This window comes from Callorhinchus milii, unplaced genomic scaffold (genome assembly GCF_018977255.1).
Source record: "Callorhinchus milii isolate IMCB2004 unplaced genomic scaffold, IMCB_Cmil_1.0 Scaffold12, whole genome shotgun sequence".
NCBI lineage: Eukaryota > Metazoa > Chordata > Chondrichthyes > Chimaeriformes > Callorhinchidae > Callorhinchus > Callorhinchus milii.
In genome coordinates, this window is record NW_024704753.1 from 14,871,458 (window position 1) to 14,889,259 (window position 17,802).

The 17,802-nt window shown below is 39.4% G+C and overlaps 1 protein-coding gene across 1 annotated transcript in view; it reads right to left on the minus strand.

The window, feature by feature from the left end:
- Positions 1 to 750: 750 nt before the first annotated feature.
- Positions 751 to 17,802, minus strand: part of LOC103176662 (MICOS complex subunit mic25a) — a 125,692-nt gene continuing 108,640 nt past the window's right edge. The window contains exon 8 of the mRNA XM_042339702.1: positions 751 to 1,144. Coding sequence (XP_042195636.1) covers positions 1,124 to 1,144 — 21 coding nt within the window. The 3' untranslated portion in view covers positions 751 to 1,123. The remainder of the gene's footprint in view (positions 1,145 to 17,802) is intronic.

The following is a 17,802-nucleotide window of genomic DNA, read 5'->3' on the forward strand; positions in this document are numbered from 1 at the left end:
AGGTACCAGTGGTACGTAACCCTATAAAATATATATATTTAAAAAAACAAACAAAAAAGTTTATTTCTGTCCCTTATTTAATTTTCCCAATAACACACTCAACAGGAAGTAGTGCCTCTGGTTCGTCAATGTTACTCTACAAGCAGTTTCAAGGTTAGTTTGCGGTGATGTTCTTTCTGATTTCATTTATTTTCTTTTGGAAATTTCCTGGCTCTAACTTAGCAGCTTCATATGTCTGAGATGGGAGTTCACGACATATACAAATCTAAGTCTTGGGTGTATATTTCTATTCTATCTCCAGTCTGATAGGCAACCAGCTCAAAAGCTTTTGTCAATGTCAGTTAGAGACATTGGGAAGTAATTGAGGGTAATTTACTCCTCCTTGTGAGCCTGTGCTCCCTCAATACAACTCTGGCTGAGATCAGAAATTCACTGAGGGAGGCGGTTGTATTACATCGATCATTAAAAAAAGCTATCTTATCACTATATCTATAATGTGAAATCTGACTACAGACATAAGGTAGCTTTTTATTTTATAATCAGCGTAAACTAGAACCCTTATGTCAGCACAAGTCTTCATTCTCACTCTCTGTGGCCCACTGCACTGAAACTCCAAATATGCTATGTAAATTTCCCAAATCGTTCTGATGCAGCATATTGACAAATTCCCTCTCATGCCAACAGTGATTCACTGAATTTGACTGTTCGCAAACATCCACGTGTCATACAACAGAAGACAACAAGCCACTCTTGCAGTTGAAAACATTTATTCAGCTGAAGGCAGTAGATATAAAGCCAATGAACACTACAACATAAAATTTTGAAGTCAAACACCAAGCTACCACATAATAGAATGCATAGCTAATACCGTTTAAGCAGTGAACACATTTAGCAGCACATTCGGGGACATGCAGGCTACTTTCATTATGTCAGAACAGCAGATGTGTAGTTGTGAGCTATTCTCTAAAATACCAGAAGGTTTACAGAAAGGAAGATAGAAGCTGTTGAAACACATGTTTATTGATAAATAGAATACTGGACAAACCCTTCCATAGTACTTGGGATTGCAGAACGGGGACAGTTGTTTCCATGGCAGCGATCAACGAAAAACCTTCTTTGCATTTCATCCGTGATTCAGCAGGGTCTGAAAAAGGGGAACACTACATTTTTATTTGGTTTAAACATCTACCATAATTCTTTGATTCACCAATTTTAAACCTGCTTTTTTTAAAAAAGACGTAAAAAGATACCTACCTCACTAAATTTGCAACACTGATGTTCACTGTAAGTGGTTTGAATTAAAACTCACCACTGTCCAGCAAACCCTTTATAGATCACAAAGATGTGTTTTTCAGGGTCTGAAGTCTTTTTTTAAGCTATCTGTACTTTCTTCGCTTCTCCTTTCAACTAATCTCTTCATGTCTTGTACTATCTGTAGCCAAGAAGACATCCTGCTCTGAAATCTGCTACAGGGAGATGTGTAAGGGTAGTTCAGTGTGATTTTGCCTCTGATTTACTTTCTGTCTGAGGATGCAGTTGGGGATCATTTGGTATTCCTGAGATTCAGAACTCAGTATATGAGATAATAATATAGCCATTTCATGAGAACTTTTGATCGTACTCAAAACGTCTGCACTGCCATGTCTCCTCTATCACATGCCTGTTTTGTGCTTTGTTCATCTTATAGGACTGTCAAAAAGAAAAAAAAGGCACTCAACCAGGGTTCCCACACCTGATCATTGTCCTTATCAAACAGTGCATGTCAAGTACCTTGGGACATCCTCCCAAAATGAAAGGTGCAATCTAAATGTAAATTTTTATTATAATTTGTATTGTATATTTTGTTGTTATCTGTCAACAGGATTGGGCTTGGCTGTAATGCCCTCCTAAAACTGGAAAGTGCCCAATGCTCGTAATCTGGGCTCTTCCACACACAATAATGAACCGGGGAACAAGTCACTGCAAATACCTGACCCGAGGCCTGACATTACAACTGATCTTTGGTGGTAAGACTATTTTGTCTTAAACCGTAAAGATTGCACAGATCTGTGGAAAACTGAATTTGGTAGCTTGTTTTTCTTAAGAATTCCAAATACGGAGAGCATAGTCCCAAATGGTTCCTCAGCCCGGCCAAAATAAACTCAACCTGTGATATGAACACAAAGACCATTGGAAAGCGATGCTTTTCTTAATTAGTATTCTGTAAATATTCCTTGTGACTGTGTGCAGGCATGGACGTAATGCGACAGAAAGACAAGACGATTGTCTGCAATTGCCCCCTCGAGTATCCACAGGCAGTAAATGGAGTAAATGAACTAGTAATGACAGTATCTCACTGTTGTAACCCATTTCTTCCATAGCATATAATTAGAGGCTCTCACACCAGAAAGCACAAACTATTATAAGCTCCTGTGGTCCTTGAGAGTTATTCCTGTGTTGTGGATGAATCATAGGTTACCTATAATTCTATCATTGGTTGAATATGGAAGATACATAGAAGACAAAAAGTACTATAGATTCTTTTCAGCTAACAAGCAACAAAGCCAGGAGTTGTTTGAACAAACTGCTCATGGTCATCACTTTATTACATTTGTCATTCTTTGAAAGAAAATGTGATTTCTCTTTACCGATATATTAATGTTCCCATCTTACAAACAATGGAGCAGTATGTGTTGTGGGCCCTGTCCATCATTCATTTTCCAGTCAGTGCATCACCTTGAAGACCTGATTTTCTGGCTGCTGCCAAGACTGGCTGGTGGAAAGAATGGAGTTCACATTCCTCTTGATGCCTTTAACAATTGAGTTCCCCCCCCACCCCCCGGGGGAATACAGTTTGACAAGTAGTGGATTTAAAATGCGACAAATTGTCACGCACTGTATATACAATCATGGTGCACTGGGCTGGTTCAAAAATCATTGCAGTCGAGAGCTTGTATAGCACCTTTATATCATCCTGACACAAACCACAAATTTGTTTTTATCTTCTATGGCTTGAAATTCCACTTGGTTTTAGCCTCAAGACCAAAGATCTTATATCTAGGATCATGCAAAATTTTAGAAAATTCTTAATTTGGCTACCTGTTTTCTGCAAGTCTTTTTAACAGCTGCGGAAAAACTATTTTTCAAAAACTGTGCACATAAGTAAAATTTTTACAACAATAGTTTTAAGGCTAAGGCGAGATGAAATTCCAAGCATTCACTGTTCAGCTACAAGTAAAATTTAAAGTGATACTTAAAAAAAAATTCCTCAATTGTACATCAACCATTAAGCATTAGTTTGCATCTGTAAAATACATATTCTGATTTTCTGCTGTGGTAGTTTGGAGTTTTTGAAATGATCAAGTTTACTCACAGAAATAGAAAACCTGCTGATCCTAATCCAACCAAATCCATTCCCTATTCCTTTTCACCCTGTCCCACACAACGGTTAAACATTCCTGTGGGTCATTGCAATCTCCCTTCTCATTGATGCAATGATCCTATCCAAGGCCACGGACTGTCCCCCACTGTCATCAACTGTGCTTTGTGCATATCTACTTAAATAGTATGTATTTTTAAACCTGAAAATCTGCCACGGAAATGTCACTCTACTGCCCAAGCATTCTCTTGTTTAGGTTGTGCTAGACATTAAGAGATAGCAAGTGGGCTCATGCTACCTTACAACAACATGACAATCACATGTAAGTATACAATACCTTCTCAGAGTTTTTTATTTGTTAATCTCAGTTGGATAATTGCTTCCTGTTGGAGACAGAGAGAAAGCAACAAAATACCCCGGACACAATTTCATCTTTACCCCTAAAGGCAAAAAGCATGTTTCAAACAAAGAAAGCTGAGCAAACTGTAATTTCAGATATCAATGACAGTTCCTGGCTGTGTACAGATGCAGATATTCTGTCAGTCAATTTCACTCTAAAATCTGCAGTACAATTTGCATCTTTGTGCAGATCTCTTCTAGAAATCACAATGTTGTGATTTAAGAATTAATTTTCCCAAAGCAACAACTGCAACATAGAGTAATGATCTACGCACTGGTTTGCAGGTGCAGGAGTCCCTCAGGGCAACTTTGACTTTTGTGGAGAGTGCAACAGCTCCTAAAACAGCAAGAATGGCTAAAGAGGTTGGGAATTCCAACACATTTATACAACACCAACTGTGTTTTCGAATCCTCAGCACTCCTGGGAAAGCTTATGACCAGAAGTCCACTTTTGCACATACTCAGCTGTTGGGAAATCACAATTCTGTTTTTGTTCAGGGAACTCCAGAACGTTTGGTGATTTTTTGGGGGGAGAGCACAGTTTGTCTGACCTGTCAGGGCAAGCAAATAGTTTAGCTCATTGTACTTTGACCAGATTAGAATAGCAGCTCAGCAGAGTGAATCATTTAACTCATTGTGGTAGGGGGTCGGTTATAACAGCTCTACTGCTAATAGCCAGCGTGCTGTTAGCTACAGCATGTAAATTAACCCAGGATCAGGGTTAAACGGCATAAATGTCCACAAGACAGAGACTGGGATTAAATATATGTGTTCTTTCGTAACATCAATAAACTTCTCATCCACGCTCAAAATGGAAATTGACAGGACAAAAGATTTGCCAGCATTCAAAAACAGAATCCATAAGGCCCAGCATCAGTTTTTATAAAGCCGATCTGTATTTGATCACAATTGCAAATATTTATGCCCCTGACAGTAACCCAATAATACTGCAGTACTGAGAATTATCATTAAGCATCCTGCCTGAAAGGTTAACCTATCCTTCTCTTTCACATGCTGAACGTCATTCCATGCATTTCCAGCACTGTTTTGAATTCTTCTTGCAAGTAAATTGTAAACCATAAAATACAGATTTAATAATAATAATACTTGCATTTGATATAGTGCCTTATCATGTCATTGAGATGTCTCAAAGCGAGTCACAGAATATACAGTTAAGTGGATTGACTGTGCATTTTGGGGGCAAACAGGTATGAGGAGAGGGTGGTCCTGTAACAAGGAGGATTGGAGACATCAGGAAATCTGGGAGATGTTCCCGTTAGGTGCACATACAGTAGGAGCAACATTGCTCCCAGTGAAATAAAATTGATCCTGAAGGTAATGCACACACATTGCTTTGGTTTGCATACATTGCTTTGGTTCATTTCTTTGCAGCTTTGCAGAAACTGTATCCAATGTGTGATTGATGTGCATACACTTCAGCAAAATCTACTTACAACTGTAGCTATACAGCAACAAAAAGTGAATCATTAATGTTACTGATAGTGCACATCAAGAAATTGAACAGACATCCCCCCACCTCCCCATCAATACCAATGCAACTGGGTTAAGCTATCACTGTGCTCAATGATGTAGTATTTTGGAGCCAGAATTAATCCAGGATCATCAGTATAGCGGAGACAAGAAATGAAGGATTGGGAACAGAGGGCAAAACGTGCTGACATTACTGACAAGCTGGGGAATAGCTTTGTTTCTGCTTCACAAACCTGGGAAGAAATTTGTTGCACTGCCCACTTGGCAAGTGGAATGAATATCCCAGCCGTGTCTCATAGTGCAGCTCTTCTCAGGTGCTTATTACACTATGAATTTATTGGCGAATGTGATGGGAAATACTAGATAGAAAAAGTAAACCCAATACTTTCATAAGCACCAAGGTAAGGGACAAAAGAGCATAGGATCAGGGTTGTGAAGGGTAAATTTAGGACAGACATCAGAAAGATTTTCTTTACACAGAAAGAAACAACTGCAATGCGTTACCAGAAAGGGTGGTTAAAGTCAGAAGACTAGACTCATTTGATACTATAGTTGGAAGATGGTAGGGTTATGTTCGGAAAGGATCAGATCATACAGTGTTAAAACAGCTGGTGCCAAAATAATGACTCATGAGGTGGCACCTTCAGAGACAAACAAATAATAATAATTCTTGTATTTGCTGAGGGCTTTTCCTCACCTGGCTTCCCAGCTCCATCACTCATAAAATCCAACTGATTCAGAACTCCACCACCCGTGTTCTCACTCGGAACAGGCTCCATAGTCCCATCATCCAAGTTCTAGGCTCTACTGGCTCCCTAAGATCCTCACACTCCCGCATAGATCGCTTCATGCCCTGGTACCTCCCTACCTCTCCGATCTGCTTATGCATCACTCCTCTACCCGCCCTCTTTGCTCTGCTCGCTTGGTCCTTATGCACGTCCCTCGCCCCTCCACGATCGGCAGCCATGCTTTTAGCCACTACAACTGAAACTCTGGAATTCTCTACCTCAATTCCTCTGCCCTGCCGGGTTTCATATTGCACTTGACGACTTTCCTCTTCAACAATGCCAACAGTCACCCCCGCCGCCCCCCACCCTGGCTTAAAAAGTCATCCTCCGCCACTTTTAGTACTCCGAGACTCTACCCTGAGTGAAGGGCACTGTATAAATTCATGTTGTTGTCATGTTGTTGGCTGCCGCGTTTGCCCACAAATATACAGTCAATTCACTTTACAGTGTGTTCTATATCAAATGCAAGGATTATTATTATTATTATACTGTCATCGAGATGCCTCAAAGCACTTCAGAGGATGGCACTAGAGGCTGGTGTTCTGGCTGTGGACTGACTTCCTTGATAAAGGCCATTTATGATGTTTTGCACCCCACACAGTGTGAGAAACAAAAGATGCACCCATCTAAACAACAGTACGTGCGAAAACGTATCCGTGTGCTGTGGACTTCCGTGCTAATAGGATGGATATCAAATTGCCCGAGGTATCCAATATAATGCGGCTTACACATCGTCTAGCAGCTAGCTCAAGACCTCCACGAGCCATGAACTAACTGGTCTCCTGTCTGTCACTGGCTGGAGAAGGAGGGGAAAAAAATCTATTTGACCTCAGCTATATAATTTGACCCATCCGCCTCTGAAGCCGCCAGCCAAAATCAAGCCCACAAACAAGTCTCACTGCAATATATCAAGGCAGAGAAACATACTATATTTTCTCATTGACAAGTATAGAAAGGGACCCGTGTCAGCTATACATAGGATTAGAGAGTTTACTCTTAGAGTTTGTCTTTACCAGAAATAGCTCAGAAACTAATAACTACATTGTCCAGATGGTTTACCTTGCATTAGAGATTCATTAAGTAAAGAATACAATATCAAATACAATTTTTGAAAGAAAATCCTTCTCAAACCTTCTCTATCTTTATTGTATTCAGAGACAACTAAATCGCATGGCATCAAACTAAGAGGGCTCAAATTCAACAGTAAAACTAGAGATGGGAAAATTACATTTTTGAAAGACGTATTACACATAATAAACTCTTTGATTGAAGACAGCTGAATGTTTTTGGTTAAAGCTACACTGACATGAACTTATGGGTGACCTCAGTGATTGGCAAGCAAAGGATGGACTTCAGTGGTTTCCCTGCTCAAATTCTATTCTTGATTTTGGCTTCAAAAGTAATTACATTACGAATTGAACTTGATTTCTCGTTCCCAGATAATGTTCTTCAGGTTGTTGCTGTCAATAGCAAAACGTAAATTTGAGGTAGACAGGGAGGGCTTTCTCTCATATGGATAAGATTATTTTGAATCTTTATCCATCAATAGAGCAGCTCCTAGCACACATAATTCCCAGTTAAGTGTCCTCTGCCAATGCAGGTCTTCAGTGTCGACTCTACTGCTTTGCTCTCTGCCCGCCCCCCCCCCTCCTCCCCATCCTCTCTCTCTGGGGAAATGTGTGGTCTCTGCTTCATGCTTGAAATCAAGAATTCAGAGGAAGGAGATCTGCAGGTGCAAACACACAACCTATAACATGGCACCATGCACCAATGCTCCAAAACAATGTGGCACCACAGTGCCAGGGAAAGGAACACTGAACACTTATTAATTCATTCAGTCGAACCGGATCTTAGTAGCTTTTTGGCGCTTGCTCTGGACAAGTAATGCATTTTTATCTCATCTTACACTAGTTTGGTTTCTTTACGGTGTCCTGGTTTCAGCTGTGCGCCGAAGGTTAATTACAACTCTGATCCACTTTGAGCAGATTATCCTGCTGTTGCTTCCACTTCCTGCGATTGTGACATGGATGATTGGGCGTCCAGAGCACTGGGAAATCACAGGCCACACTCGAACCTCTCCCCCTCTCCTTTTATGCTCAGTATTCTCTATTTTCCAGAACTGGCTTTTCAGTCAAACAAATTGACCACGAGTTTGGAGTTCGTAAAGTCATATTCCCACCAGCGAACTCGTGAGATCACAACAGCACTTCAGATGAAACAGGTGCTTTGGCCAATTTGATCAATCCTCCCAGATTACAACCTTATCAGCTTTCTATTTCAGAAACAGGCTTCATTGTAAGCAAATCAATTCTTTTGGCCTCAAGACTTTTCCTGGGAACCCATTATGCTGTTAATTATCATAGTAAACTACTACTTCCTGATGCCCCTCTTAAATTTATCCTAAACAAGCCTGAACTTTTGCCCTCTTGTCCTGTTGTATGGGTGAATCTGAAATTACTGTTCTGGGTTTAATTTTAGTATGGTGCTAAACTTCTTATATAGCTTTACAAGGTTTACTCAACACTGAGAAATTTCACCCATAATTTTTTATAGTCATTTTGCATGACACAGATGTCTAATGCTGCTAATCTACCTCATCGTTCTCCTTATGTCATGGTGACTGGAGTTCTCTATGTATAGTCTGATCGGAGCACCGTATAGATTCAGCATGATCTCTGAGGATTTGAACTTAAACTGATTTGGCAATGTAGCCCACGATCCTGTGTTCAGTCTGATTATTTCTTTCTCAAACAACAACTTCAAGTCAACTAACTCCCCTATGGCAACTTCTATTCCATTCATGAAGTACATATGCCTCTTAGTTTTCCTTTTTAAATGCAGTACTTTGCACTTAGGCTGGCTTTTAAGATAGAATTTTTAAAAAGAGCAATTTATAGTAAAAGCAACGTCTGCAGAGTGTAAGTGAAGTTGAAAATATACATATTGGGAAAACAGTCTTGTAAAGAGCGCTTCGGTTTGGTATGTAAAGCAAGTCTTATTCAGTGACCCACCTCCCCCAAACACACACAATGTATATTCTGCCAACTTTCACGATCACTGCTTCAATGTGATATCTCACGGATCGATGGAACATTCCTTTCAGGAGATGCATCTTATATTCTAATATTTTATATTTCTAATAGTTTCCCTGATGAGCAATTTTTCCATCCCCACGTGTAAAATCAGACTTTAATAGCACACACTGCTATCATTAGACCGTACTTTGACTCGAAATATTGGAGGATTTGAGATCCTCAAGTATTGTTCACCACTGAGAGCACAATCACAAGTGGTAATTTCTGATGTGTGATCTTAGTGTAATAATCTGGAATATTTGCAATATTAGACGGGGGGAATCCCTCCCTCTACAATGAATCAATGAAATTGGTGGATAATCAAGACTCCTCTGCGATACAATTTCCCTGTAATTAACTAAAGATTTCAATAATTCACATCGTTATTAATCCAATGGAAAATCAGGCCAGGTTCACGATCTCTGCCAGAAAGTGAACGTGTGGACATAGAGCTTAGAACAGGATTGCCCAGCCGCTGTGCCCTCCACTGTCAAATTGCCTGTCAACATTTACTGTCTCGACTCACTGATGAAGAATGGTCACTTGGGTTAAGCACTGAAGGGTTGCTGGCGCCCTTGGAACCGTTAACCAGCAAGAATCCTAAAGAACTATTGACGTTTCATACAAGATCTGTAATATGTTGGCAGATCTCTGGTGCCTTGCTGAATTAATCGTTCTTCTCATGTGAGCCTGGACAGAAAGTAGCAGTAGACCAGGGAAGCATGAAAATCAAGCATGATCCTCTGCTCAATCTATGTACTTGAACCAGGGTTCTGGATAGCAATCAAGATGGTATCCCTAATTTGTAAACCCTCCCTTAGGTCAGGAATAAAGAGAAATATCACAATCTCTTTCAGTAACACATGTGGTATGATGAAATCAGATTAAATCTGATTCAAGTGCTCTGCATTGATGGAGCATTGATGGTATAGAAAAGTTTCTTGAAATGGGATTGACTTCTCAATTTAGGAATCCTAGTCCTGCCCAATGAATTTCTCCACAATCCAATGCAGCTCATTACTGGTCAACAGAGCCTATGTTTTCCAAATGTGTCCAAACTAACATTCACTTCCCTACAGTCGAGCAGCCGGTACATTGGATAATCGTGTGTCTTCTTATTCGTATAAGGGCTCAGATGCGGAAGTGAAGTTGGGCTCCAATGTCGGTGAAAATTCTCAGTTGCAGTTAAGGTCCCATCTAACAAGGTATCTATTTTACTCATGTATTGGTATTCATGTATATAGATAGTTATGATGAGCGAAAGACACACTCACAGTTAGAGTCAGCTTGAGGTGCACATCAGAGACACACACACACACACACGCCAAGCTCTCTACTATACACAAATTTCCCACACTCACACACATATCAGACATCACTGTGTCTAGCCCCGATGAGTCAATGTGCCAAATTAGTGCAATTTGTACTTAACTGCAGGATGTTTTATGCTTTAGGTGTATACCTATTTGGAAACAGTATGAGACTATCCGTATTCATTTATACAAGGACCCTTCTAGCTAGCAGAGAGAGGGAGAATGTCATCCTTTCAATCGGTACTGGATTAAAACCTGCGTCTTTGAGGTGAAAGGAAAATATACTAATATGCTGCACCAGACAGTTCTTACAATATTCTTAATTTTGTAACTTCTCCTCAAAACTGCTTCATTCACTATTCCCATCCCAGTTAATTAAGGTTGAACCCCACACCACTGGTGGTGTGTGTGCCGGGAGGCTACAAGTTTTTTTTCTTTGTAATCCATGAAATGCAATGAACTGACTCTCCAACTGGGCTACTATTATTCAACTAGAAGCTAGCCACATGACCATGGAGAAAAATAAATCTGCCCTTTGCTTTACAGAATTAAATTCTCTGTTTTTTATACAATTTTCTATATTATGGCCTCCCTCGTATTGCTAATTATTTCTCAATAGTGGCTAGACCTGTAAGTAATTAGCAGGCATTCTGAAGACCTCCTACAGTTTTCCATTCTCTTGTCCACAGGCTATTAAACGTACCAGAAGATAATGATAGCAGGCTACGGTTTCACATCTGTCTCTGGATCAAAATGGCCTTATTTATTCATGTGCGCGTTCAGGAGCTTGTTTCAACACAACCGCCACGCTGTGCCATCCCCTGCTGGTGTGTCTGTGGACGCTTTTTTTGGAGGACCAAATCGCCAGCAAACTTTGAAGATTACATTGGAATTCCAGCAGACAAGATGACACCATATAGTACATCAGAATACTGATGAACTAATTTGTTAAGAAGTATATGCACGACTCAGGATTAATGCTCAGATCAGCTATGCGTTTATGCAGGCACCACTATAATTGCTCGTCGTGTTTACATGATCAGCTTTAATTGGGTTTCGGTGTATATTAAACTCAAAATTATAGCATTTAATTCTTAATATTAAATCCAAATACGCTTCTGCAGTGGAAAGCCAATTATCCAAATGTTAATTAACCAAACTACAGGCTTCTTCTCTGTCCTCAAAATGACTTGTACATATAGCAACGTGGATGAAAACAGAAATCACATTGAACAGAAAATGGGTTCTCTAATTCATGTCTTCCCTCACAACAAAAACGGCAAACAATTTCTCTTGTTCCTATTTTACGGATGCTTCCCACTCTCATTTGCCTAAGGGCAGGCAATTGATCATATTGCCAATGATGGTCTACACCCCAACTCAGAGCTTGATTCTCATTGAGATCTCCCCTGTTTTTATCAGTAGAAGCTTGTCACACACCCAGGATCTGGAAATCATAATGCAAGCAATCACAGATACATACACTCCCACATCACATCATTCGATGCCACAGGAAATTGTATCCTACGATTCCTTGGACAAAATGGCATTTTTTTATGTGAACACCTGGTAACATAGACTGAATCCTGCCATCTTAAACATAATTTGTGATGTACATTTCTGTTAGGTCAATAATCAGATACATATAACCTACTCAGCTATCCAGGGAATATACGTAGATAGATGCAGGCTCACAACATTTGCAATATGAAAAACAATTCATCTGAAAACTAAAATGTGTTTTTATCTGAAAACTGAAAACTCAAATCAGATATAACATGGCCAGATGCCAAGATATTGATTTAAAATAAAAAAATTGATTTAGGTCCTGCTTTCAAAAGTTTAATGTTTACAGCAGTTGGACTCTAACAAGCAAATTACAATTTGTGATAATGAGACAGGAGATTACAGATATAATACTTTAGACATTATAAGTATAAAATTACCTTGACCAGCACAGAATGAAATTCACTACCATTAATAACCAACAGCCATCATTTCAGGGTTTTGCAAAAATTCTTAAAAGGGACATTAGAATTAAGTTGAGTAGAATGTACATAGCTCTGCCACTGTCATTCTGCCTGCAGCTTGGCAATAGTGAGGAGATTCCTCTTCCAGTTAGTCTCCATTAATGGGCCGCACAAATGTAATCACAGCTTTCAAACTACATTTGTAAAAGAAATGTGATTTTCCAGATAGTTGATATCATGAGCCAACATTAGCTATCATCAGCAGCAACAGCAAATGTTACCATGGAACATTACATCTAATGCTTACTGACACTTATAGCAGGCCTTAGCATTAGCTTTTTGGCAAAGAAGCAAACAGAAGCAAAAGAAGCAAAAGTCTCAACTTTGAAATTCTAGGCACAAAAATCCTATCTTTTCAACCTCATTTCAGATGAATAAAGCTCGAAGTCTAGACCATAACCTCTTTAAAAAGTCAATCATTGTTAACATTCAACAATCTCTGTTTGGTCAATTTTATGCGACTTTTAAATATTTTTGGCAAAACCCCTCCCAAATTAATACAACAAATAATCAGAAAAAGCTGAAGGGTCGTTAACATTAATTCCAATTTGTTTGATTTGAAGAAACCTCAAAGTTACCTTTAATTTCTGCTTTACCTTTCGATATCCAGCCACGATAGAAGAAAAATCTATTTTGCGAACTTATGGTTTAGCTTTTCTTTAGGGAAAAACTAATAACTCACAAACTGCCAGTCGAACGCCATAGTCTGTGAGCCGGACGATAAATTCCTTATCCAGCTTCACAGACTACAGCATTCGGAATCCTATCAAGCAAGAATCCAGATAATTTGTATTTGATACTCAAGGAACTTTTGAATTTAAACTGCAAGGTACGCATCAAGGTCTCATCTTTCTACTATTTGTCCCAGTGATATGGAGAAGTTGGGGAGCGATTCTATTGCACTTTATGAAGTACATTTTTTCAGTATTTTGAACTGCAACTTGAAATCTGTCTCTTTAAACACTTTCCGCCTCATGGACTCACGGTCAGCCTTTCAGCTTGGAAGGTAAGTGCCCGGTCATGGAACTGAATTCCTGCGGGGGCTGATACTCCATTCTTCTGACAAACACATGTGATGAGATTTGTCAGCTGTCAGCCAGGTGGACAGATAATATGTCGGAGTGTGTCTATCACAGGATATCCTATCTGTCCCAGAATGGGTGTGCCTCCTGCTAGCTTAGCAAAGAAGAGACAATGGTATTTGATGCCCCAGGAGGATATCCAGAGCTGTTCAGAGAGGCAAAGATACATTTAAAATGGAGAAATCAAAAGAATTTATACAGGAGGGATTCCAAGTAAAATTAACTTGTTTTGGAAGTGACAGTGATTGCCTCAAAGACACAGTATCAATCTAGTGGGGACCTAATATTCACAATTCACTTACAAATGTTGCTGCAGAAAATTCCTGTGAAGTACTTTGTGACATTTCAAATCAAATCAAATCACGTGTTAAGGCTCTATATTAAATATTATTACTTTTATTGTTATTATTTCTGACTGGAATCTTTAATAAGAAAACCCAAAGTTACTCACACTGACTTGCAAGAACTCCATTCTGATATAATCTACTTTCATTGTAGAGTTCTCATAAGTAGGAATAATATACTCCTTTAAGAGGGTGCTGTTGGAAATTACCTGATGGCTTCTGATCATACCCTCTCTGTGAAAAGTCAAGTTTGAAACAGCTACGACTGCACGTGCAAAAAAAACGATAATTTGTTATATAAAAAAGAATTTGCCACATGTTGAACTGACAGAGTAAGTGATATTTATGATCACAGGTGCAATACAGATTGCAAACCCATTTAAACATATGGAGTCACATTTCTTTTTAAGAGTGACACACATCAAAACAGGTTACACTACAGGTTACAGACCAGAAATAAGAATCCGTCAATCCTAATGAGGACACTTGACAATTCAGCTCCAAGAGGATATTAATGGTGTATTTGAAAATACAGGAACACAAAAGAGCTAAAATAGGACCTTGAATGACAAGAAAAGCAGCGAATTGCCTGATATTCCTTACTATCACCAAACTTTGAAAATAGCTTTGTTTTCACAATGACAGTATCTAAATGTTGGTGAGAAGTCCAAATTGTTTTGGTGGAAGGATGAACATTATTGTTTGAAGCTTAAAACAGGGGAAAGGAAAGTTACTAAATAAAAAGTCCTATTCATAATGATGAAAGCTTATTTGAATCAGTACTTTGGGAATGTGTTATTCATTTTGATACTTGTCTAATACTAGCATTCGAATGAAAGATAAATAAAATGTAGCTGAATCCATGCAGGAGACCAAATCCTCTTTAAATTTATTTAATCTTCTGTTATTATTTCCTGCAAATGTTATTCATTTGAGGAAAATGAAATGCTAGGCTGGACTACAAGGCAATTACCTGGCAACTGCTCAAGCTAGTGTCGATTGTGGGGGCAGCATTTTTTTCTGTCTAATATAATCAGATTTTTTTAATTTAAAATGACATTAATTAGAAGTCATAGCACTGAGCAACTATTCAAACAAGCACACAGAGCCAAGTAGAGTCCATTTGATAAGCTCTTGGTCTGTTTAAGAAGAAGGGCAAAGCCTATCAGCAAATTGAACATTTACCAAAAAGTATCAACTAGAAATGAGAATCTAAAATGTGCTTTTTTTACTAGTCCACAGACCTATGAACTTCAACAGAACTTGCATTACCAATTATATACAAGAGCACTTGAAAATCTATCAGTGTTTCCAGAATGGGATTTAGCCAAAAGAATTTCAAGGTTAAAACAATATACGGGCATTAATATTGTCATTTTTTTATCGAGCTATATGCACAAGGAAAATTCCAATGCAGTACTGGGTGGGGGGGGGGGGGCTTGTATTGTCAGAGGTGAGGTCCATCGGATGAGTTATTAGACCAATGTCCCGTCTGCCTGTTCAGGTGGACTTTAAAGATCTCATGGTACTATTTGAAAAAAGGGAGACTCTCCTGGCATCCTGGTCAAAAATCCTCCAAATAATGTGAATGTTCTCAAGTCTCTCCCCAAAAATACAGATCAATTCAATTTATCTTTTTACTGGAATATGAAGCTATTTTTGGCAATCGGATGACATGCTGGGTATTGGTCTAAGAATCATAAAAGGAGTGTTCGAGTGAGTGTGGTGCTAGATCAGGAGTTATGTACAAGACAGTGACTGTCCTGGTTAACACAATTACAAATCACATCTTTGTGACACTGACCTTTGCAGCGATTCCTGTGGCAAGACAGTAGCTGGTGACTGTAAATTAATGGCAGGAAAGTTTTCAATTTGATTTCAACTTGAACAACATCTGGGGAGACTCAATAATATGATTTTGTTTGCCCTTCCTGGAGCATTCCTTGAACATGTTTCACTGGACATGATGCCCTTTTACACTGTTGCAATGATTTGACATTGCTTCCCGCAGTGCAGCGATTTGGAGCAAAAAGGATGATTTATACTCGGCTCCTCCAAATTAACCTGCTGGCAACTGAGAAGAGCTCTGTGCTTGGGCAGGACTCCACTATGCAGGATCTACCTCTGGTTAATGAATTACAATGCTATTAAAGAGCTGGAAGTGTGACAAGACTCGAACATCACTAAAAAGCTTAGGAATAGTCCAAGAACTTTTAACAATTTATTTGGTTAAAAAAAGTTTAAAGCTCTGTTAGAATCAGCTGAAGTGCACCCGGATTTATACTGGAGCCGAGAGCACTGATTCCATTCTAGGGTCGGAATCAATTTTGGTGCACCTCAAACCTGATTTATACTGCAATTTTCAGCTAACCTTCACATTATCAATACTACCTCTGTTTCAGCCAGTTCAAGTATCGATTCACTGGGTACTGCAGCAACATGCTGCTTTTCTAAACACATTTTATGCAGACGTAATATAGCACAGTTCACCCATGAAGTAATTGTTGTAACCCTTAAAGATTTTGAGCATTTCTAGCATTTATGTCTCTGTACATTTCAGACTAATCACTGAGCTGTGTTTGGAGTCGCTTTCTCCACTTGACCTGGCATGCGCCACATCACTGCTAAAAATCATTTGTCATATATGTCACTGCACATGTTGGTTCTAGCGAGCCACTGTCAGCCTTGCTTGTAAAATCTGAACAAGTTTAGCAAGGCAAGCAGCGTGTGATGGAAAGGCCAGCACCCCTAGGACTCTTGGCGCCCCTGCTTCCGGGCTTAGTTCCAATTAACTGTAAAACCTACCCACCACAGGAAGATAAAAGGCTTCCTTTATCACCTCTTCCCACTGGCAAGTCTGTATGGATAATCGTCAGAAAATAAAACATGTCACTTGCTAACTGTTTCAAGACTCCCAGTAAATGAGTAGGATGTACTACCACCTGCAAAATTGCACTTTAAGATTCACCTTTTAGCTGGCAAAAAAACACACTTCTCATTCTTGTCTGCAGTCTCCTCCGCCCTCCTCCCACCACCAACCGTTCGCTCAAGCACATGAAACCAGAGATCAGCCATCAATCAATCGGCTCAATCCACTATTTGGGGATCGGGACGATAGTCAGAAAGTAGCAACTCAAGAGGAGATGTTAATGCTTACATCTACGTCTAGATGATATTGAAACTTTAATTTAGACACAAGGTAAAAGATGTTTAGCTCCTCCATACTGCATTACAAACATTTTTAAATATGACTGCCTAAATATTTTATTATGATCATCTTTTAAGTTTTTGCTGATATGAGCCATGAAGTTTTCAGAACTCCATTGGTGATTCATGTCAAGTATGCCGATTGGTTAATTAGGCAAGGAGACATTTTTCGACAGCAAGCGTCAGGTTACTCAATCATCACAGCTGTGCTCTATCCTGTTCTCACACAATGTCCACACTCGCTCATTGGATAGCAATGGGTCCCCTGCCTGAATTCCCCCAACTATATGGCCCGGGTGCTGAAGCCAATTTTAGCACAGCTGTTACTGCCTCGGCTGGGATTAGCTAGCTCAGCACAGACCAAAATTTGAAATAACAATCTTTAATGTCAATGGCTCAGTGACGCCTTTATCCTTAAGCCGACAGAAGAGTCCAGAAGGACAAAATCATTGCAATTGTAACTAGCAATGCATTATAGCATTGATTGGTTTTCCAGCGTTCTACAACAATTCCAGCCCTGTGGTTTAATAAAGTACTCCTTTATTATTAGTGCCCTGGACAGCCCAGCATCTCCAGTACTAAGACTGTCCAACTCTCATCTAGTGGCTTTTTAATTACATGTTGATCTCAACAGGTACTTAAGCTCTATGTTTTAATAGGTACATTTGCCAGGTATCAATTAGTCAACATAGAATACTTTCCCATTTGGTTCCTCC